Source organism: Sus scrofa, chromosome 3 (genome assembly GCF_000003025.6).
Source record: "Sus scrofa isolate TJ Tabasco breed Duroc chromosome 3, Sscrofa11.1, whole genome shotgun sequence".
In the NCBI taxonomy this organism is placed as follows: domain Eukaryota; kingdom Metazoa; phylum Chordata; class Mammalia; order Artiodactyla; family Suidae; genus Sus; species Sus scrofa.
The window spans coordinates 114054805-114077555 of NC_010445.4; the positions used below are offsets into that span (position 1 = coordinate 114054805).

The 22751-nt window shown below is 37.9% G+C and overlaps 1 protein-coding gene across 12 annotated transcripts in view; it reads right to left on the bottom strand.

Moving 5' to 3' along the window:
- The window catches only part of NCOA1 (nuclear receptor coactivator 1), a 253867-nt gene that overhangs the window by 57591 nt on the left and 173525 nt on the right, over window positions 1-22751 (bottom strand). For all 12 annotated transcript variants that reach the window (XM_021085899.1, XM_021085898.1, XM_021085907.1 and 9 more), the window contains 5 exon segments: window positions 18526-18703; window positions 15776-15955; window positions 14396-14491; window positions 9702-9842; window positions 174-321 (listed from right to left, as the gene is read on the bottom strand). In XM_021085899.1, coding sequence (XP_020941558.1) covers window positions 174-321; window positions 9702-9842; window positions 14396-14491; window positions 15776-15955; window positions 18526-18703 — 743 coding nt within the window.

Sequence of the window (22751 nt, forward strand, 5' to 3'; positions counted from 1 at the left end):
ATTAAATGGCAAAACTATAAAAGCCAGTATGGATATACTGATTATATACCCATCATGCCAGTTTAATGCCTAATTTAAAATCTGTTTTCTAGCCAAGAGTATAAAAATTTTTTCTCTAAGAAGAGATATGTGAACTGACTTATTTCATATGAAGCTCTCCAAATAAGTAGTACCTGTCGATGATATGAATTCCCATGATGAAAGGCTGCATGTCTGGACTTTGAGGGTAGCAAAGTTTACACTTGGTGTGGGCGCTAAGCATTGTCCCATCATTCAATATGAACCTATAGGATGGGCTGGAGGCAGTGCCACGAGTCATCACTGTTTCAAACAAAAGAGAAACCTAGTTAAAAATTCTGACAGTTGTACTTTGGGCAAAGGAGAATTACCACACCTCGTTTCTATCTAGAACCTCATTTTGAATATCCTTCCAACTGCTGCCTGTTCAGACTCAAAATAAAGAAGAGTTCAGACAAAGCAGATATCTGAGGGGAAAACTGATTCCAGGTGAAATATACCAGATGATAACAAGTTTTAATTTAGTCCTATTTGATGGGTGCCTCCTCATAGAAATTATGATTACGAAGAAACCACAAAACACACACAAAAAATCAACCTTTATCTTTCCCTATAATGGGGAAGCGCCTTAAATTTCTTAAGTATTCATTAAAAATACCAAGAAGCAACTTTCTCTCCTCTCATTTTTAGTATTATCTCTGACAATTTTCCCCCTTCTCGGCCGGCTGATTTTTAAAAACAGCTTTGTTGAAATATAATTATTTACCATAAAATTCACCAAGTTTTGATTAGTCAGAGTTTTTTTTTTTTTTTTTTTTTTTTTTTTTTTGTCTTTTTGCCATTTCCATGGCATATGGAGGTTCCCAGGCTAGGGGTCCAATCGGAACTGCAGCTGCCAGCCTGCGCCAGAGCCACAGCTCACGGCAATGCCAGATCCTTAACCCACTGAGCAAGGGTAGGCAACCTCATGGTTCCTAGTCAGAGTCGTTAACCGCTGCGCCATGACGGGAACTCTAGAGTTCTTTTTTTAAAAAACATTTTGTTTAATTTTTTGTCTGCTTCCATGGTATACAGAAATTCCTGGGCCAGGGATCAATCCCGTGCCACAGCAATGACCTGAGCCATAGCAGTAACAGTGCCAGATCTTTAACCTGCTAAGTCACCAGTGAACTCCAGTCTGTAGAGTTCTGTAACTAAAATTTAAATTTAAATTTTCAATCAGGAATGTGAATCAATAAGGCTCACACTTGACAAATTATTATTATAGCCATATTATTACTTTTGATGCTTGAATTTAGTTTAGTAAGCATAATAAGATGAAGCCAACGATTACTAATACAGAACAAAAACTATGCTAAGGCAGTCAAAGCACTATATAAACAACATGATTTAATTTGGCTTTAATAACAGACAAAATTCCTACCATATTGGTAAGTATGTATCAAATATGTAAAGGCTATATCAGACTACTAAGTAAAAAAAATGTCATTGATGTTTCAGTAATATGATAGAATTCTTCAAAAGCAAGATTTAATAGGTAGATTCAGCTATACCAAGGTTAAAAATCATATCCACTGAAACACAAGAACTACTATCACAAATGACTATTACAATTTAGCCTGTAATAAATGTTAGTCCTATTTTTCAAAGATATTTGAGAAAGAGTTTCAATCATACTTTAAAGACATGAAAAAGACAAAATGACCAATTGATAAATAATTTTTGAAGCTATATATTACTTTAATTCCAGCTCTCTTTTTTGGGCCATGCCCAGGGCATTCAGAGGTTCTGGGGCCAGGAATTGAACCCGGCCACCACAGCAACTTGAGCCACAGCAGTGACAACACCAGATCCTTAACCTGCTGAGCCACTAGGGAACGCCCAGGAGCTAGCTATATATTACTTTAAGTAAAGAGAAGACAAGCTGTATTTTACTGTCTTGGGTATACCATTTAAACTGAAGAGGGCATAATCTGCTGTAAATTTATACTATACATAAATCTGCCTAAGTACCAAAATCAGGATTTAAAATTAACGACAAGGATTCCTTACCTATTTGGCAATTTCATTCAAATCACTGCCACGTTTAATATAACACATGGAGAAATTTAGTAGCTAATGAAGTAATAAATGCTGAGGAAGAGTCTTGAATGGAAATCAATAATTTCTGTGTAAGGATATAAATGTTTGCTATGACAAAACCCTAAAAAAATTTAACAATTCCCAACTGTTAATATTTTTTGACAATATATTTTAGAAAACACAACTACAACAAAAGTAACATTTTAAGATAAGTTATTAACCTGGGATGAAGAGACAACTACAGATATATAAAGGGCCAGACAAGACATAGTATACTTCATGTTATTTTGCTTATGCCATTTTGTCTATTTCTTATCATTATTTACTGGCCTTAAGAAATTCTGCTGGATGGAGTTCCCGTCGTGGCGCAGTGGTTAACGAATCCGACTAGGAACCATGAGGTTGCGGGTTCGGTCCCTGCCCTTGCTCAGTGGGTTAACGATCCGGCGTTGCCGTGAGCTGTGGTGTAGGTTGCAGACGCGGCTCGGATCCCGCGTTGCTGTGGCTCTGGCGTAGGCCGGTGGCTACAGCTCCGATTCAACCCCTAGCCTGGGAACCTCCATATGCCGCGGGAGCGGCCCAAGAAATAGCAACAACAACAACAACAAAAGACAAAAAGACAAAAGACAAAAAAAAAAAAAAAAAAAAAAAAAAGAAATTCTGCTGGAAAACATTCGTTGGCTTTTCTGACTATCCAATACGGTAGTCACCAGCCACGTGACAAATTAAATTTAAAAGTAAATAAAATTTAAAATTCAGTTCCTTAGCCACACTAGCCTCAGTTCAAGTACTCAATAGCTGCATGCGGCTGGTGGTTACAATACTGAGCGCACAGCTCTATACGATCTGACTTCATTTTGCATTTCTAATCTTCTCATTGTTTCCTCAACATTTCTCCAATGTCTCTTTGAATAGGAGATAGATAACTTTTTACTTACTTAATTTTGCTTTCTCAGGTAGAATAAACAGAAGGGTTGGCACGGTGTCCCATTCTTGTTTCCCACTCTCTATTGAATTGGACAACCCTTTCCATACAAAATCATCCACTAAGTACTTGCTAACTTTTCTTCAACTTGAATCTCATCTCAATAAGTAAATACTAACTTGCGATCAACTACTGTAACTTTTCTTTGTAGGACAGATTTTAAATATTAGCTGTTCTCAAATGCTTATATTGTATCTCAATTTACGTTTTTGCTTGTGTACAACTCTAGACTTACTTTTGTAATGGAAATTAATGGATGGAAATTTCTTTTTCTTCTTCTTCTTCTTTTTTTTTTTTTTTTGGTGTTTGCGTCTTTTCAAGGGCCGCACCTGAAGCATATGGAGGTTCCCAAGCTGGGGGTCCTGAAGCTGTAGCCGCTGGCCTACACCAGAGCCACAACAACGCCAGATCCAAGCCGCGTCTGCACACCACAGCTCATGGCAATGCCAGATCCTTAGCCCACTAAGCAAGGCCAGGGATCGAACCCGCAACCTCATGGTTCCTAGTCGTATTTGTTAACCACTGCGCCACGAAAGGAATTCCTCTTTTTTTCTTTTTAAGGCCACACTAGCAAGCATGTGGAAATGCCCAGGCTAGGGGTAGAATTGGAACTAGAGTTGGCAGCCTACGTCACTGCCACAGCAACACTGGATCCCAGCTGCATCTGTGACATATGCCACAGCTTGTGGCAAAATCAGATCCTTAACCCACTGAGTAAGGCCAAAGACCAAACTTGCATCCTCATAGAGACAAAGTCGGGTCCTTAACCCACTGAGCTACAACAGAAAGTCTGAAATTTCTTGATTTATTGACAAGCCTTTTAAAGTGAGGAAAAACTGCAAACTCAGGCTAGCATGGGAACATTAAGATACCCAATATGGATTACAGCAACATCAATGGTCCTTTGGTGTTTATGCTGCCTTAACTTGTAGGACATTATCTAAAGCGGTAAAAAATTCCAAAACTGAAGAATCCCTACATACAGGAAATGATTACACTTAAAGTTGAAGTCTTGAAGTTAGATTATTTATTTTGGATGATAATGTGTGAACTAGACTTAGCATATCATAATTCACAACCTTTGAAATGAAAAAGGGCAATATTAAATATACTAAAACTTTAATTAGAATCTAATTAAGACTATCCATTAACTAAAATTCTGTTAGAGAGGTAAAAAGGAAGGCAGCATAAATCAACGAAAAGAATAAAAGCCTAAGAATCAGATTTAGGTTTGAAGTCTGAATTTGTCATTTATAAGATTAGGACTTAATAATACAAATTAGCTTTTGCCCATCATCGCTAAAATGGAACCAGTTTACTGTGAGATAAAATCTAGGATAGCATGTACCAGACAAGTATTTCCTGAATAAACACCAAAGAAAAAACAAACAACAAATAAGCAGCTTCCAAAGTACTGGAGTCTTACTCATTCATATTCAGCCAATCCCAAGACACCATTTATACTAGTAGCTTCAACTCTATATAACAATCTAATATTTTGAATTAAGACGTGAGCATGGGAGCCATAATTCTTTTACAGGACTGGCTGGTCAATAAACATTTGCTCTATACACCTAATTTTCCTCATAAGAAAGGTCTGGGTCTGGAAAAAACTATTTGGGATTTCATTTAATCACAGATCCTGGCCTTGCTTTCTGATGTAGTTCTGCCAGGTTTTGATCCTGGCTATCTGTTTCTGAAATTTTTAGAACACTTAGTAGGGAGGGATGTTACCGATGGGGGTTATTGACATCCCAGAACTCTTCAAAGAACCTTTAGAATGGCAATTGTTTTTAATTTTTTTTCCCTCAGAGGAGGCCTCAACAGAGCAACAAAGCAAAGGAAGCTGCTTCCTCTGGTGATAGTAGCTGTAGAGGTGGAGATATTTGGCTTTTCCTCTCCACCCAATTTAGTGCTGAGATAACCTCAACAAGCATGTCTTACTGATGTTAACTATCAGGATAGGTTTAAAATGTGCTGCAGGGAACTACAGGTTAATGCTGACAGAGATTTCTCTTTCTTTTTGGTATTTTCCTAAATATACGCAGAAAAAAAATACAATTTAACTCCCTAGTTGCCCTCAGATTTTCAGTCACCAATGAGTAAACTCTATTCTGTATATTAAAATCTCTAAAAAAGGAAAATAAACTCGTATTTTAAATGTTTTTAATAGTTTGACATAAAATATTTTCAGTTAGTTCTGTTATACAGACCATGGACATTCCTGTTATTCACATGAGGACTTAGGTTTTATAGCAACACTTCTAAACTTCTTTTTTTCTTTCTTTTTTTTTTGTCTTTTGTCTTTTGTTGTTGTTGTTGCTATTTCTTGGGCCGCTCCCGCGGCATATGGAGGTTCCCAGGCTAGGGGTTGAATCGGAGCTGTAGCCACCGGCCTGCGCCAGAGCCACAGCAACACGTGACCCGAGCCGCGTCTGCAACCTACACCACAGCTCACGGCAACGCCGGATCGTTAACCCACTGAGCAAGGGCAGGGACCGAACCCGCAACCTCATGGTTCCTAGTTGGATTCGTTAACCACTGCGCCACGACGGGAACTCCTAAACTTCTTGATACTACAAATACTTTCCAACTATATCATGATTTTTTAAAAAATGCAAATAACTTTATTTATTTGCTTTTTTGGGGCTGCACCTGTGGCATATGGAAGTTCCCAGGCTAGGGGTCAAATCAGAGCTACAGCTGCCAGCCTTTGCCACAGCCACAGCAATGCCAGATCCTTAACCCACTGAGCGAGGCCAGAGACCGAACTCACACCCTCAGGGCACTAGTCGGATTTGCCTCCACTGAGCCACAATGGGAACTCCTTAAATGAAAATAACTTTATTTTGTGATTATAAATAGAGAAATAAAAGTAAACTTGTATAATCCCATCACTCAGAGATAACCACTGTAAACATTCTATGAATCTTCTAAAATTGGACAGATATACAAAAGTGAGATCTTACTGTATATACTGTGCTTTCTTAGCTTACTTTTTAATATAAAAATATGTCATGGACATCTTTCAAAGACAAGAATGACATTATATTACATCACTGATAATAGGTAAATAGAACTTTTATAAAACTTTTCTAGGCTATCTAGCCTAACATTTTCCATGACTACTGCTCTCCTTAAGTGCTAATAGATGTGCTAGAGAAAGTATTCTGAGGGAAAATAAGTCTGGATAACAAAGTCAAACAGGAGCCTTTAACACAGAATTTCCCAGAAACTTAAATATCTTCAATATGTCTTATGTATCTCCAAAAGTCAGAGAACGAAACGTGTCCCATATTTAATTCACCATGAAACATCACTTCCTAGTTATAGCTATCATTTAATAGCTATATCTATTCAGATCTTGGGGAATCTCTGTTTTAAGTTTTCTGAACTTCTCTGTAATAAAACATTTTAGACTACAGACTCTGATTCAGCAGTGTGGGTGGAGTCCAGAAATCTGGTTTAACAACTGCCCCAGATGAATCCTATCAGGGAACTCAGGAAAGCATTTAACCTAGACTTTCTTCTAAAAGAATGGTTCTGAACTGAATAGAACTTGGGAAGCTTTTCCAAAGCATGGACCCCCTCCTGGATAAAAAAATTCCTCAGGTGATTCTTATACCCCTTTCTCCCAAGTCTCAATGGAGAACCACTGCTTCCATCTAGTTCATGCTGAATGCTCCCATAAATTCTTTGGCTGAAATGTGTTTTCAAATTTGATTCTGGAAAATAAAACAGTCAACATCCTTTAAAAGCAATCTGTGAGCTATCTCTGTCAAAAGGAGCTGGAAAACTAAGCTAAGAACTTAATTTTATTTTCATTTTTTGGTCTTTTTAGGGCCGCACCCGTGGCATATGGAAGTACCCAGGCTAGGGGTTGAATCGGATCTGTAGCTGCCAGCCTATGCCACAGCAATGCCAGATCCTTAACCCACTGAGCAAAGCCAGAGACCGAACCTGTGTCCTCATGGATACTAGTTGAGTTCATTACAGCTGAGCCACGATGGAAACTCCAGAACTTGAATTTTTAAAGCACATTAGGATTTTATGCCTGTCACTGCCTTAAAAAAGTAAGTTAAAGGCAGGGAAAAGGATAGATGGAGGACAAATTGTTCTTGCCTAAATATTAGTCAGTGTAGAGGTTTTACATTTTAAAAGTTCTACACAAAATCAAGGACAATGGTATAATTTGTCTCCTCCTTTTGCACTGTCCCTAAGTGAAGAGGCAGGAGGGAAGCTGCAAATGCAAATTTACATATCTCTCTCCATTCCTGACAGACCAGTAGTTCTCAAACTCGATGTACTTACTGAGCATTACCTTTGGAGCTTGTTACAATACTGGGTCCTCACCTGAGATTTTAATTCAGCAGGTCAATGTCTTTACAAGTGGTTCCCATGTAAGTGTTTCCTGGACTACGTTTGTCTTACAAGTTAGATACTGCTGAATATAATATATCAGAAAAAGATGTGCTCAACCCACGGATGCTATTTGGCCAGTTGTCCAGAATCTCCAAAACACTAGAATCAGAGCTATGTGAATTCTGGACTAATTCTGAGAAAAAAAGTTATTTATATTGAGGGATTTTTTTTCCCCTAAAAAACATAGAAGGACATTAAGAAATTACTAATGGAGAAGTGTTGAATTATATTTCTTTACATTTCTCCTCGCTTGTTTCACTTCATATGTTAATGATAGCTTGCTTGCTTATTACACTTTAATCAATCTATTTTATAGAGAATTCCAATGGTTTAGAAACACAATACTTTAAACCAGGGCTCAATTAAATCTGCAGGGAGCCTAGTCATTTGGACAGTGAGACAATAACCTAGACCTGTTTTGCCTTGGTCAAAATGTTTATATAAACTATAGGCAAATAAAATTAAATCTCTTAAGTAATAGAAAGTCCAACTTATAAAGTTAAGGCAAGAATCAGAGTGTATCACATACTTCAGTACTTTGGGCAAAAAGTGGTGACAGTGCTGTGTCTCCCCTTAAGTCAAGTGCAACTGCTGGTAGAGGGCATCACAAAGTTTGTGCAACCAGTGGATGGCATTAGTTGCTTATCGCAATGGTTCCCAAACCTGACTGCACTTCAGGATTGCCTGAGGGAATTTCTTGGTCAGACCCACTGAAATACCATCTTTGGGGATGGTAACAGTCTAGTAAGAAGCCTACTAGAGAATCACTCATCCATTAATCTGTAGGAAGCTGTCCCAGAAGTAACCAAACTAGTGAGATTTATACAGATGGCTTCCTGAAAAAAAAAACAACAAAAAACAAAAAAACAAATCAAGCTGCTTCCTCCACATACTACTAGGAGACGGCTGATCTACAATGTAATGAATGGAAAATCCTCTGTAAACTTAGGAAACCTAATATTATGGGAAAATGTTAAAATTAATAAAGGTGATGGAATAATGAAAAATATTTTTAAAATCATTTTTCAGGAACAGGCATACAAAAAGTCTCTTTCCACATAAATTATTTCCTTAGAGATTAGAGAATAAATTATACCAGGAAAGGTGTACTAGGCTACCATAATTACATGATAATATTTTAAAAGTATATTAGGAGTTCCCCTTGCAGCTCAGTGGTAATGAAATGGACTAGTATCCATGAAGATGTGGGTTCAATCCCTGGCCCTGCTCAGTGGGTTGAGGATCTGGCATTGCTGTGAGCTGTAGTGTAGGTCACAGAGATGGCTTGGATCTGGCATTGCTGTGGCTCTGGATCTGGCTGGCAGCTCCAATTCAACCCCTAGCCTGGGAACTTCCATATGATGCAGCTGCGGGCCCCCCCCCCAAGTTTATCCAAATCCCTTATCTCTGAATCTCTATGAATGTCTTGGCCTTAACGCTCAGATAATTTCCCCTGTCTTTCTTATAATACTGGTAAGTTCCTTAAGAGCTGGGAATATACTTGTTTCATATTCCCATTGTACTTACTATGACACAGCAGTTGTTCAATTATTAATTAATAATTTCACATGACATATTTTTTAACTTGAAACTTCAACCTGAGTCAGGAGACAGAGGCACTGTAACAATCATGGATTAAACATACATGATATAGATCTGTATCGCGTGGAAGCCCTTTGATGTGCCTGTTCTGCTGGGAGCGATCTTCAAAAGCCAAACAAAGACATCACTTCCTCTCTAAAGCCATCCCTGATTCTCCAAGTCAGAATTTTTCTTCTTTGGTTATGCCTCTATTACAGCCCAGGTCACAATGATCTTTAAAACTGCCTATATATTCTCCTAATAGATTTTGAGCTCCTTGAGGGCAAAACCTTGCTTCAGTCACCACTGTATCCCTGGCAACTTACATAGTTTTCTACGGATGTGTGGAACTTGATACATGTCTGCTGAATGAATGAATGAATGAATGACCAAGTGACCGCCACATGATATCCTGTTCTTTAAAATGTGCATCCCAAAATTCAGGATCCACTCATGAATTACTTTGCTTACCCATTTCTTCCCTTCCTAAAGTGATTATTGCAAAAACTGTAATTTGGAGAAGATACTTATCAAGCCATAAGTTCTATATAAATTATTCAGTATTAATAAAGAGCAAGGTTAATGAAAATAGTTGCAAGAGGAAAAACTTTACCTTCTTGAAATAGTTGTCTGGCATACGATGGCTCTCTGCCTTGAGGTTGGAAGAAAGCATATATGCACTTTCTCACTAAATCTTCCCAGCCAGTTCTGCCCGCAGCTCTCAGGGAACTGGTATCAATAGAGATGATTTTACCTATACAAAGAATGAAACTTTACATTTATGACAGCCTCTTGATATGTCACTCCTATTTCAAAACTAACAATTGCATCCAAGGAACATTCTGTCCCTGCCCCAAGTGCTTAATGGACAAAAGCATCAAAAAGCACTATTACTTTTTATTACATATGGTAATGGAGTAGATCAGTGACATGATAATAATAAATTTTTTTGGCCTTGGAGTGTGCTATATTATATCCTAAAATTCAATTCCAATCAAATATTAAAGTCATATCATAAAGACCTAAAGCTGCAGAGAATGAAGTAGGTCAAATTCCTCTGGGCTTGCACTTTTGGTCCTGTTCTCTCTAATGACAGGATCACTTAGGGGGGACAGAGAAGCAGAGAAGAAATATATTATTTTGGTTTAAATTAATTTCAAATAATTAAGTGAAGAGAATATGAGAAAATAAGGAAGTCTTTCCTCTTCTGCCTCCTTGTGGGACAATACTGCATTTAAGAGTAAACAAAGACTGAAAGCAACAAAAGTTAAATCAGAAAAAGACAGGTCAGAACACTAAGATCTGCCAGGCATTCCGCAAACAGACGTGTGCTTTATAAAATTTAGTGGTGATGTGATGTTGTTATGACATTTCCACAAGTTTCCTAAATGAGTATAGAAAAATTCAAATTATTCTGTAATTATGGGCCAATTAATCCAGTTTGTAATTATTCAGATCCACTTTATTTTATTTTTTATGCAATCTTATATTCACGTGAAATAATATAGGTTAAGATATATACATGTATCATATGTGTATGTAAATACATAAAGGATTAGATAAATAAGATGAAAACTTGCAAACTCACCATCCAGCTTCAGAACTTGAACATTACCAATATCATCAATATAATTCCCAGATGTGTGTACTCACTTGCCACATCCCCTTGTCTTTACACTCTCCTGTCAAATCTAGATTGTTCCCAGTTTTTTGCCATCACAATCAATACTGCTATGAATATCTTTCACATTTTCCATAGTGCATGTGTATGAGTTTCTCTAGGGCACATATGTAGGAATAAAACTGTTTAATTGTAGATTATGTGAACGTTCAACTTTATAATATTAAACTGCTTTCCAGAAACTTACACAGGAGTTACTGTTAATCCAACATCCTCTCTATCACTTGGTATTGTTGGGCTTCTTTATTTTTTACAATTAGCAGGTAAAACATGGTTATGGTATAACTTTGTATTTTCCAATTAATGAGGCTGAATATTTTCCATGTTTACTCACCACTCACTTTCCCTCTTCTGTGAATGCCTGGTTGTCTTTTCCTCATCTCCCCTTTTCTTATACAATCAGTTCAAATCTATTATAGCACTGTTTGCACCTCTTCATCTTAACTAATCCCTCCTTTATACATTTCACCTGGTTTGTTTAGAAATAAAGTATTCATTAGACCTCTTTAATGTAGGGTCTTGAATTTAATAGACCAAATCTGTCTGATCAGGCTGTCGCCCAAGTCTTGGCATAAATATTTTTGTTGCTGTTTTGCTTTTTAGGGCTGCACCTACAGCATATGGAAGGTCCCAGCCTGGGGTTGAATCAGAGCTGCAGCTGCTGGCCTACACCACAGCCCACAGCAACACGGAATCAGAGCTGTGTCTGCAACCTATACCGACCTACACTGTAGCTCACAGCAACGCTGGATCCTTAACCCATCGAGCGAGGCCAGGGATCCAACCTGCGTCCTCATGGATACTAGCTGGGTTCGTTACTGCTGAGTCACAACAGGAACTCCCAAGTCTTGGCGTAAACGTTGATGACAGAAAGAAAATAAATTAGAACTTAAATAAGGGAATTTTTGTTATTTTAAAAGTTTGGGTAATGCCTAGTGAACACTGATTTGAAACTACAGACAGTTTTGGGTTTTCTAAGCGTTGTAATCAAACTTTGTCTCATTGTGTGAAAGACTCAGAGCTGGCTATAGTAGACGCTACTGTTACACAGCCTTCATATGCAGTAATGCTCCTCAGAGGCTGTGACTAAGGGAGGTGTGCGTGTTTGGGTCCATGGTCAGTATTGGCCCACATAAAGGCAAGAAGTCTGTAACTGTGGGACTAAAGGGAGGAAAAGTGATGAAATTATCAGTAGTGGTAGCAAATGATCAGGTAACGTAATGACTACCTTAGGAGAGGATCATAAATAGATTGATTTAGAATACTTCTGCGAGCTAGGGGAAAGTTTAACCAACCAACCAACCAAATAAATAAACCACAGTTCAACACTTCCTGGCAGAAGACTTTTTTTCTTTTTTAAAAGGACACGAACCACCCCCATGTAGAGTTTCAAGTGCCACTAAAACTTAAAGAATTAAATATCTAATACTTGTTATAACTAGTTTATGATTTTTAAATCTATAATATAGCAAAATGTTAGTTTTACATTTTAAGGCTACTTCACATTTCTCTGGCATCTTTCCAGTTTATATTTTTTCTCCTATCTTTTGTACAATAAGTGTGCACAGTACAGTGATGTCCTTTTAAGAGTGCTCTGGTAGAAGGCAATGCAATATAAAGGAAGAGTTCTGTAGCAGGGCCTAAAGATGTCTGCTCTCAGCAATTAGCTGTATGGTCTTGGAAAAGTCACCATTCCCTCATTTGTAAAATGGATTGGCTAGATTCTGCAATCTCTGAGGTTCCCTTTAGATTTATAATTACTTTACGATTCAGGACTTAATTTATAAATTTTTATAAATTTATTTTAAAATCAGACATATTTAAGATTTTAATGCTGGGTCCTTAATCAAAAAGAAAACTACCAGCTGTAACACTTCCTATGGAAAAATATAGTCTCATCCTCATGGATACCAGTCAGGTTCATTACCACTGAGCCACAACAGGAACCCCAATATATTCTTCTTTAAAACAACCTAATTTAGGATTCAATTTGTAGAAATGCAATATGAGGAAATGCTGAAATACACTGTTCCTAAATTATCCTCACAATTTTTAGGCCTCCCTTGTCTTCCGCATTTATTCTGTGGTCTAACCATTACCCCTTTCCAAAGGGCTTTTATTCTGCTACCTCTCAAGCTCTTACTTGGTTTTACTGACACAAAAGACCAGTTACATGTTTTAATAGACCCTATGTTTCCTCTATGCAGAAATATTTTTGGTTTTCAATATGGGTTTATTAAATTTTTCCAGTGCTGTTCATTGGTGGAAAGGGGAAAAGAACTTGTACTTGGTAGGCTCAAAAAGGGCAGGAAGAAAGTATGGGAATTGATTTTTATGACCCTCTGATGCTGTATCTCTAAGCTCCTAGACGTCCTTTTGCTATTTTCTACTATCAGTGCTAATCTACCCCCAGTGCATAAGTAGAGCAGCTAGGAGTTTATCTTTAAAAACACAAGAATAAAGCACACAATATAGGAATATTAGATTTCTGGGACTAAAAAAAATAATAAATATTGTAACAAGATCTTATAAACAGTAGTAAAGTGACAAAACTAAACTTTCACAAAAAGCAAAATTTAGTATAAATGATTTTTAAAAATCTTGACCTGCTAAAAAAATCTATCTGTAGTATCCACCTCTATTTTAAAATTAGAGTGGTAAGTGATACATATATAATTCTGACTGATGTAATAGTATGAAAACCTGAAAGCGTTAGTGAAGATAAGATTAAACAATATATGAAAAATGCTTTATATATTATAAAGTACAGTAACAATTTATTTTTGCTGAAAATCAAATCTGAAGTAGACCTTTAAAAAAAAGGGCTTATTTTTAGGCACTGTTACAGGTTACTCACTTTCTGACTCTACTGCCCTTCTTTCAGTTCTTCTAACCTACTTTTCTGTCTTACTCTGTTTCCTCAATCAGGAGACTCATTCAGCACCATGACCCTTCCTCAGCGCACCCTTGCAACACCCGTACTTTGCATAGCTGACACAGTCTCATCTTTTGGGGCTTAAGGGAGCAATATCAGCTTGACAGGCCTTCTGTTAACCAGCTAATTTAAAAACAGGATTTCCCTCTTAGTTTCCCTTATACTACTCCACACCTTTTCCATTAAAAAAGTACTGTAATTTGTAATTTTATCATTGTATTTTGCTCAATTAAGTACACCCCTGAGCAATCACACAGTGACAGCCACTGCTAGGCATTCAATCAGTATGTGCTGAATAAATTTAAAGAAAAATAATCAAGAAAAAAGGAAACATACATTTAAGCACAAGATTTTTTGTATCTACTTATAAATATACATATATCTACATTTGTATATATTTATAAATATATTTATACCTTCATTGCCAAATTTCTTTCCAGAATTATGAAATAATTTATAATCAAAATATAGACATATGAATAATTATAAAATAATGTTCTCCCCAGCACCCTGCCATAACACTGATGACAGTATCCAAAAGGTACAATATCAAGACAATCATCTAAAATGTTTTCTGTAAAGGTCTAGTGGACAAAAGCCAAACAGCAGAGAACAGAGGGACACAATTCGTTTTAAGGGCACAGTCACATCATTAATACTGACAGAACATTCTAAACTTTGCAGTTAGTACCTGTAGTATCTTGCTTGGTCATAAAGGATTCTACACCCATAATAGCTGGAGGCCGAGGTAATCGCCGGGCAATACAAATCAAACATGACTGGAAATCTGCCCAAAACAAGAAGGGGAAATTGAAAGGAAGAGGGTAAAAAGTGGTTCACATCTATCATCTGCCATTAGTGGTTTTTATAAAAACAATATATACTACAGGATCTGATACAATATTGGAGTCACTCTGATTTAACAGTAATATTAGAAATAAAATTGCTCATAACTAAAAACTGGCAGCTTCAGGTAGAGAACTAGTAGCATAAATTATCCCTTTCCACTGAAAGTTCTTACATGAACTAAGGGAGACTGATGCATCTCAAGTACTTGGATGATAAAAACTTGAAAGCTTTGGCTAGATTTAAGCAACATGGTGGCTTTTAAAATACAGTTTTTAGTCAATTTCCTATATTCATTAATGGCTACAAAGATTATTCCTATAATCACTGTGCAGGTGATAATTATCACATGAAAAAAACAACATTTAAGTGTTTTTTTTTTTAACAAGCATTATCTTGCCCTTGACAGAGAACTTTTATGTTGTTAGGATCTGTTATTTTTTGGAAATCCCACTTCCATTTTTTTTTTTTGAGAGGTTCTACACAGTATCACACAGCTAAATATGAACTTCAACTACATAAGACAGGCTTGCATGAGTATTTTGTAAAAGGTCCCCAGCTGACTGTGGCAGCCATTCCCCAGGGAGTCCTACTACATACACAGTCTTTTTTGTATCTGACTGACTTCTCGGCTGCTACCTTTCCTGGTTTTTACTCCAGTTCCCAATTTGTGGTGTTCTTAACTTAGCTCAGTTTAAGCTCACATGGAAAACTCATCACTGTAACATAGTTAACTAATACCATGTTGATACCTATTCATATTAGAGCTTCAGCTGTGTTTTCAGCTGTTCATAAGCTTTCTCCTTATAAATTACCTTGTATGGCCTCAAAAATGCTCACTCTATTCTCCAATGTTCTGTATGCTCTAAGCTTGAAACTTTCTAAAAATCAGAGCTGTTCAACAGCCTGCTACATCTGGTACATTTCCAACTGGCAGCAGTTAGTTACATCTCTTATTTCTAGGCAGCAAGTTGGTTTGAATTTGACATTTTAGTGGGAATGCCAGCTTAAAACTGAGAATTTGGGAGCATTTTAAAGGGGTAATTCTCGATTTTAGCAATTTTTTAAGTATTAAGAAACACATACCAATTTGAATAGCCCCTATGGTATATAATACAGTAACCAAAAGTACTATTGGAAGAAGGCAGTTTATAATCAATTTCCTTCCTGTTCCTAAAGCCAAGGAAAAGGCAACCAAACACCTTAAAATCATCCTTTGTTTTACCTTCTCCATCCTCTTGAATTGATTTTGGCTGTGACACAGTGAAACACTGCATTACTTCATACCGCTGGCAAGCTTCTTGGTTCTCGGTGCCTGGCTCATCTGGAGGGTGAATTAGCATCCTGCAGTTAAAGGTATGGCTATTTCGTCGTGTTGCCTCTTGAGGCCAAGGAACTCCATTTACTGTGAAAGAAAAATTGATTATATGCCAATGAAGAAGGTGAAAAAGTACAAACTCTGAAGATACAAAAGACATACCTTTACTCACTCATCTGCTTAGATACTCAGATTAAAAGACAGACTTCTTCAGATCTAACATTATCCTGAGGCAATAGGATACTTATTTTCCTTAGCAAAATTGGTAATGTTTACCAATTAGAAAAATGCAAAATTTTCAAGAAACTGTATAGGATTTCCTCCCTCAAAGATAAGGTCTTACAAATACCCTAATTCATTAATGGCTTTTATAAACAGAGAAAGAGAAAATTAAAAATTAAGAGCTTATTGCTCTATTGCTCAGAATTTTATAGCAATTAATTAATGAGACTTTCTACTTGTTTCTTATTATACCCTGGCAATGAAAAAAATGATCAAAAATCAGAGATCCATTGTTAAGCAGGGGTTTTAACCTGGAAGGCATGGATTCTTAAGGATGGCTTGTGTGCATGCATACCTTTTTAGAGGGAGGAGTCAAGTTTTTCAAATGAGCCTGTGACTTAAAAAATTACTTAGAATAGACAGAGACCAAACTTGGTTTCTTAAAACCATTTTTTTCTTGCACTTTATTTGCACAGTATATGCTACAATGCCTCAAATATAGTGGGTATCAATTACATAAAATAATTGTGAAAACAGAAATGTTACCTGATTCAGTACAAGAAAGTTGAATTCAGTTACAGAGAAGCTATCTATACATTTCAAGTGAGAATCTCTGTGCGCGGGGTCACCATTTCCCAGTTAAACTTTTATATTCAAACCATGGTGGCAGTTCAGAGGGTTTTCAAGGCTGTTCTCTCACCATTTCCAACAAGTTCTCTTACTATATCATTGCCATTGAACCTCCTTCCTTTTCACTGTCTCATCATTCTATAACTGTCAGAGGAAATCATGGAAACAAACCTATACTGGAGTAAGGAGTCTTGGTTCTGCTTCGAATTGGTTGTGAGGTTTGGGATAATGATTTAATTTTTTTTTTTTTTTTTTTTGGTCTTTTTAGGGCTGCACCTGTGGCATATGGAGGTTTCCAGGCTAGGGGTCAAATTGGAGCTGTAACTGTCAGCCCACACCACAGTCACCACAACTTGGGACCTGAGCCGTGTCTGTGACCTACACCACAGCTCACAGCAATGTCAGATTCCTTTTTTTTTTTGGCTTTTTGCCATTTCTTGGGCCGCTCCCTTGGCATATGGAGGTTCCTAGGCTAGGGGTCAAATCAGAGCTGTAGCCACTGGCCTACAGCAGAGCCACAGCAACATGGGATCCGAGCCGCGTCTGCAACCTACACCATAGCTCACGGCAACGCCAGATCCTTAACCCACTGAGCGAGGCCAGGGATTGAACCTGCTTCCTCATGATGCTAGTCAGATTCGTTTCTGCTGAGCCTCGACAGGAACTCCTAATGGCTTAATCTTTGACTCATCTTTAAAATAAAGGAATCCACTATATTATCTCCAAAGACATTTACACTCTAAATTTCTATAAAAACACAAACACATAATACTCTTTTCAAAGAAGAAATATGGCTTCCATTTCATTGAGTCAACAACATAGAAAATAAAGAGCTATGGATAACATTTTATTTGCATGTTTAGTTTAGTTATATAGGATTCTAGCCAAGACCCTTCCTTATTTTTGGAGTACATACAGGCTAAAGAGTAAGCACATGGCAGAGCTCCCGTCACAGTGCAGTGGTTAATGAATCCGACTAGGAACCATGAGGTTGGGGGTTCGATCCCTGGCCGTGCTCAATGGGTTAAGGATCCGGCGTTGCCGTGAGCTGAGGTGTAGGCTGCAAACGCAGCTCGGATCCCGTGTTGCTATGGCTCTGGTGTAGGCCAGCGTCTAAGCTCCAATTACACCCCTAGCCTGGGAACCTCCATATGCCACGGGAAGCGGCCCTAGAAAAAGGCAAAAAGACCAAAAAAAAAAAAAAACGTAAGCACATGTCTTAGTGAATAGAATGCAGGCTAGAAATCAGACCCCGTCCATCCTCTCAGCTAGGCTCCTTTGGCAATGAGCAACCCATCCACCCATACTTGGAACTCTTGAGTTGAAACCACTTATATCCAAAAATGTTAATTTTAATAAGTATGTAATATGAATGTATATTCCTCCCTCCCTCCTCTCCTCTCTCTCTTCTTCCTTTCCTTTCTCCTTTTCCCCCCTTTATCTTTTCTTTGAGCAAGGTGGTAGGATACATTATATATACTTGCTCTTTCTTGGACATAATTAAAATGGAAAACAAAGGGAATTCTAAGCAGAAGCTTCTCATGCCAAGGCAACTCACTGCTCTGCTTCCTAACACAGTCACATAATTGTTGCATCATGTAGAGGAAAGAGGACAAAAGGAATGCTCTCTATCAGCTATCTGATGCCATTCCTCCTTTACATTTAGTGTCAGGCTAAAATTAAATGTTAAAGTATTTTTAACATATTACGACATATATTAGAATAATACTATATGTTACAATATAATAGTAATACAGTACAATCTTATGTAAGGAGAAGCTTTTAAAAAACACATTTCTTTGTACCTAGTGATTTTGGCAGCAGATTCTTCACAAATTCTGCATGATCCCCCACGTGCAGTATGCTATAGACACTGGTGTTCATTAACTCCTCCTGATTGTAACCCAAGTAGCTGGTCACATTCTCTGACACAAATACAATCCTCCCTTCACAGTTCACAACAAAGAAAAATCCATCCAAAGCCTGCAAAGCCAAAAAGAAAAAAAAAAAAAAAAAGAGGTTGTAAGGTTAAAAGAGAAAAGAAAAATAAACGTGTACATTTCTCTATTGAAAAAAGATCAGAAATAAATGCCAAGTTTTAGAAAAGGGGGGCTGAATAGAAGATTTAATATTGCATGTTCTCTGTGAAGGGAACAGGATTTTAAAACAGACTGTACACTTATGTTTCCAGTAGGCATGAATGAACATGTCAAACTTCTTCCTTAGAAAGAAATTTTTTGGTAGCACATGTGAAGTAAGTGACTGACCCATTTAGTCAGTCATAAACATCTCTAAACGGTAGGTGAAGACCTGGTGTCCGCCCTCAAGGAACCTGTGGTACAATGGGAGACAGGCATAAGCTCAATAAAACATCAGTAAGAAATGCAGTATCACAGAATACTACACGGACTATTCTAGGAGCACAAAGATGGATGTCTATTTGAGGTCAAGGTGGGGGGCAAAGAAAGGCTCTGACCTGAGTTTAAAAAAAGGCATAGTGGAGGAGGGGAAAAGACATGAGGGAAGACATTCCAGGCAGAAGAGAAAACATGGCACATAATGGAACAAAAAGCAGTTTGGAGCTGCTGGAGCACATGGCACAAGGCAGGCAGTAAGTCTGGAGAGGTGGACAGGAGCCAAATCACAGAGGGTTCTATGCACTGAGATGGAGCCAGGGAGCTCCGAAAGAAGATGTACATGCCCACAGGGAAGCATAATAACCACAGGGGTGCAGGAAAAACTCAGAATCTCTATTTATAGCATAATCTAAAACATAAGGAAGAAATTAAACTTGATTAACATATTGACACCCTGGTGCCTCACTCAGTCCAGACGGTCACATCACAAACCACGGAATCGGAGAGAAGAGTCAGAATGCAGAGGCTGACAGTGGCACCTTATTTATAATCTTTCTGTTCATTGCAACGTATTGCAGTTTACTTGTTACAGAATGAATAAGGGCAGTAAAAACAAGAACTTTAAAAAGTAGAATATTTACAGAATTTTTAACAAGATGTAACTAAGCATCCTTTATATCATGCAGGGGAATCCCGGTTATTGGTGGCAAAAGACTTAAAAGAATCATCTAACACTGTTGATGGGCTACACAGTTTTCTTTTTAAAAAAGGTTAAATGTCCCAAGTTTGCTGACCTTTCTATGATGACAGGTGCTAATGATAATGTTCTACTTAGCGGATATTTTCCAAATAATAAACACCAGCATATGAAGATGGATGTTTTGAAATGTTATCATAGTTATGATTTGGTTGCCAAAAATTATGCAAACTACTTACAAAATTATCTTTTCAGTTAAAACCTTTAGAAATAAAACTTGTTACCTACTCAAAAACCTTCCAATCAGAGTTCCGGTGGGCTTTAAAAACCTATTTTTTCAGGAGTTCCTGTTGTGGCTCTGTGGTTAATAAACCTGACTCGTATGCATGAAGATGCGGGTTCAATTCCTGGCCTCTTGCTCAGTCGGTTAAGGATCCGGAGTTGCCATGAGCTGTGGTCTAAGTTGCAGAGGCAGCCCAGATCCTGCATTGCTTTGGCTGTGGTGTAGGTCGGTGGCTATACCTCTGATTCGACCCCCAGCCTGGGAACCTCCATATGCTGCGGGTGTGGCCTAAAATGCAAAACAAACAAACAAACAAACACCTATTTTTCAGAAAAGAAAAAGGCAACATCTTTTGATTAATTTGGAGATTCAAATTAGATGAGATAAAAAAAGACAGAGTTTAAAGAAAAAAACTTTGCATAATTGGTAGAAAGGATTTCAAAATGAATTTTGAGCATTGGTGGTTACAGTGGTGAGCACAGCTGCCTTCCAAAATGAGTTTTGTGACTTCGTAAACTCATCCAGTGATGTATTTTTCCACTTGTATCTACCTTATTTTTGTAAGGTGTCTTTTTCAGCTGATTATTTAAGTCAAATATTAAAATAAACTGAACTTAGAACTATCTCTTCAAATCACTGCATCACCAAGCATTCGACTGAGATTTTTAAAATAATGAAGCACAACCACACTATTCTCATGAAAAATATTGCTAATATTTTAACAAGAACAAAAAGAAATAAAACAATTTTTATTCCACCTGACTGTTGTGTGACTATTTTTCACTTAGTTCATAATGCAAAGAGGAAAGGGAGGTGATTAATAATCTAAAACCCTTAACACTAGACAAATCCTTTGCTAAACTGTTTTGGATTTAGATGAGCGCAGGAAAGCACTCTCATACCTAATTTTTCTTTAAGTCAGAATTAGCTATAAATTTCATAACAGGTGATTAATGTCTTTCAGTTTATGTGACAATATGGATAACTGAGATATAGACATATCAATTTTTTTAAAAAGATCTAAAAATTCCTTTAAATGTTTTTAGCTATTAATCGAATCAATGCAAATACAATTTAACTTTAAAGAACAGAGCCTTAACTGTGGCACAATGGGAGCAATGGCATCTCTGCAAGTGCTAGGAAGCAGGTTCAATCCCTGTCCCAGTAGAGTGGGTCAAGGATCCGTTTGAGGATCTGTTGTGACTGCAGCTGTGGCTCAGATCTGACCCCTGGCCCAGGAACTCCTTATGATGTGGGGGGAGGGGGCAAAAAAAAAAAAGCGAACAGTTTAGGTATAACAAAGTGTCATAGTTCAGAGTAAGAAATAGAATTGACATAGAAAGGCCAGTAAAAAACCTGGCCATGTCATGGTGAACCAGTTCCAAGGACCCTATCACCCAGCTTCTTAAGCACTACCTTCTTGTTTTCATCTGGTTTTCAGGGTGTCCTTCTGGCTCCTTGCTCTCTGGCTCCTAGTGACCCTGTCTACTCTCAGAGCCATGTTAGCCTCTCCCTTGCTCTCTCCATGTCTGTGTCTGGCTATCTCTCGAAGTTACCTATTGTCTGAGGAGGGGCTGGGAGAGACTGAGACCCACTCCTGGAGATTGGCCAGCAGTGGGCACAGGGCTGGTATGCAAACTTTGAGCACCAGGAGGCCCAGGGATTTACCTGGATTACTTGGTGCAATTATTTTTAGGGCATTCGTGAAATCCAAAGAACTTAAAAGTTCTTCACTGCAGTAGGCCTGGAGTCCCTGCAATCTCCTGTTTCCAGAGACTTTCTGGGACTTCTCCAAGTTCTCCCATTGACTGCACCTGACCTCACTGACAAGCTGGGAAGTTATTCTAGTAACTGGCCTCTGGAATATGCAGCTGGTCAGCCTTACAGGGAGTGCAGAACTTTCACCAGATCTCTGCTTGGCCTTGGTTACATGGACTCATCGTTTCCTCTGAGAAGTCTGGGGCATCATATTTCTTCTGAGCTTCTCCAGAAAGGGTTGGCTTGGAAAAGAGGTCGACAAAGGCTGTCCCATGGTCACAAGAGTTGTCCTGCTGACCTTCTCCTGAGATGCAGACAGCCTGTCCTTTGCTGGAAATGCCTATTTTGGTTTTTTTTTTTAATTATAAATGAAATATGTACTTAAAATGTTTTAAAATATGAAAATAGAGTAGATAGTATAAGATCTGCCAAAATCTCACCCCCAAGAAATTGGTAACATTTCAGGGAATCCCAGGAGACTATTGCTAGGAAAATACAAACATCTCTAATTTCTAAAAGTATGTCTGATTAATATAACCTGCTAATACTTATTCTACAAGTTTCCCTCATATGCTGTGCATATAATTAACTTCCAAGTGTGCTGCTGGGAAGGAATCTTTCTGTTTCTCCAAGTCCTGACCGCTGGTCGTATGCTGAACTGCACACAGGAAGTGATAACAAACGCCTCTCCACTCAGCACAGCATCCCCAGTCAGAAGGGTCTTCTCTCCACCCAGGACATTACTCTTTGGAGAAGACCACCTTGGGTCTCAATGCAGGGTTCACACTAGCCAGAGCTTCTCCCAAGGCCCTCGCTTTAAATGACTACACAGGCTTCACTGAGTATCACCTAAGTGTCAGTCAATGGACGAAGGTCTATGAATGAAATATATATTCTCAACAATTTTACCATCTCTGGAGGAGAAAAAGACAAGTA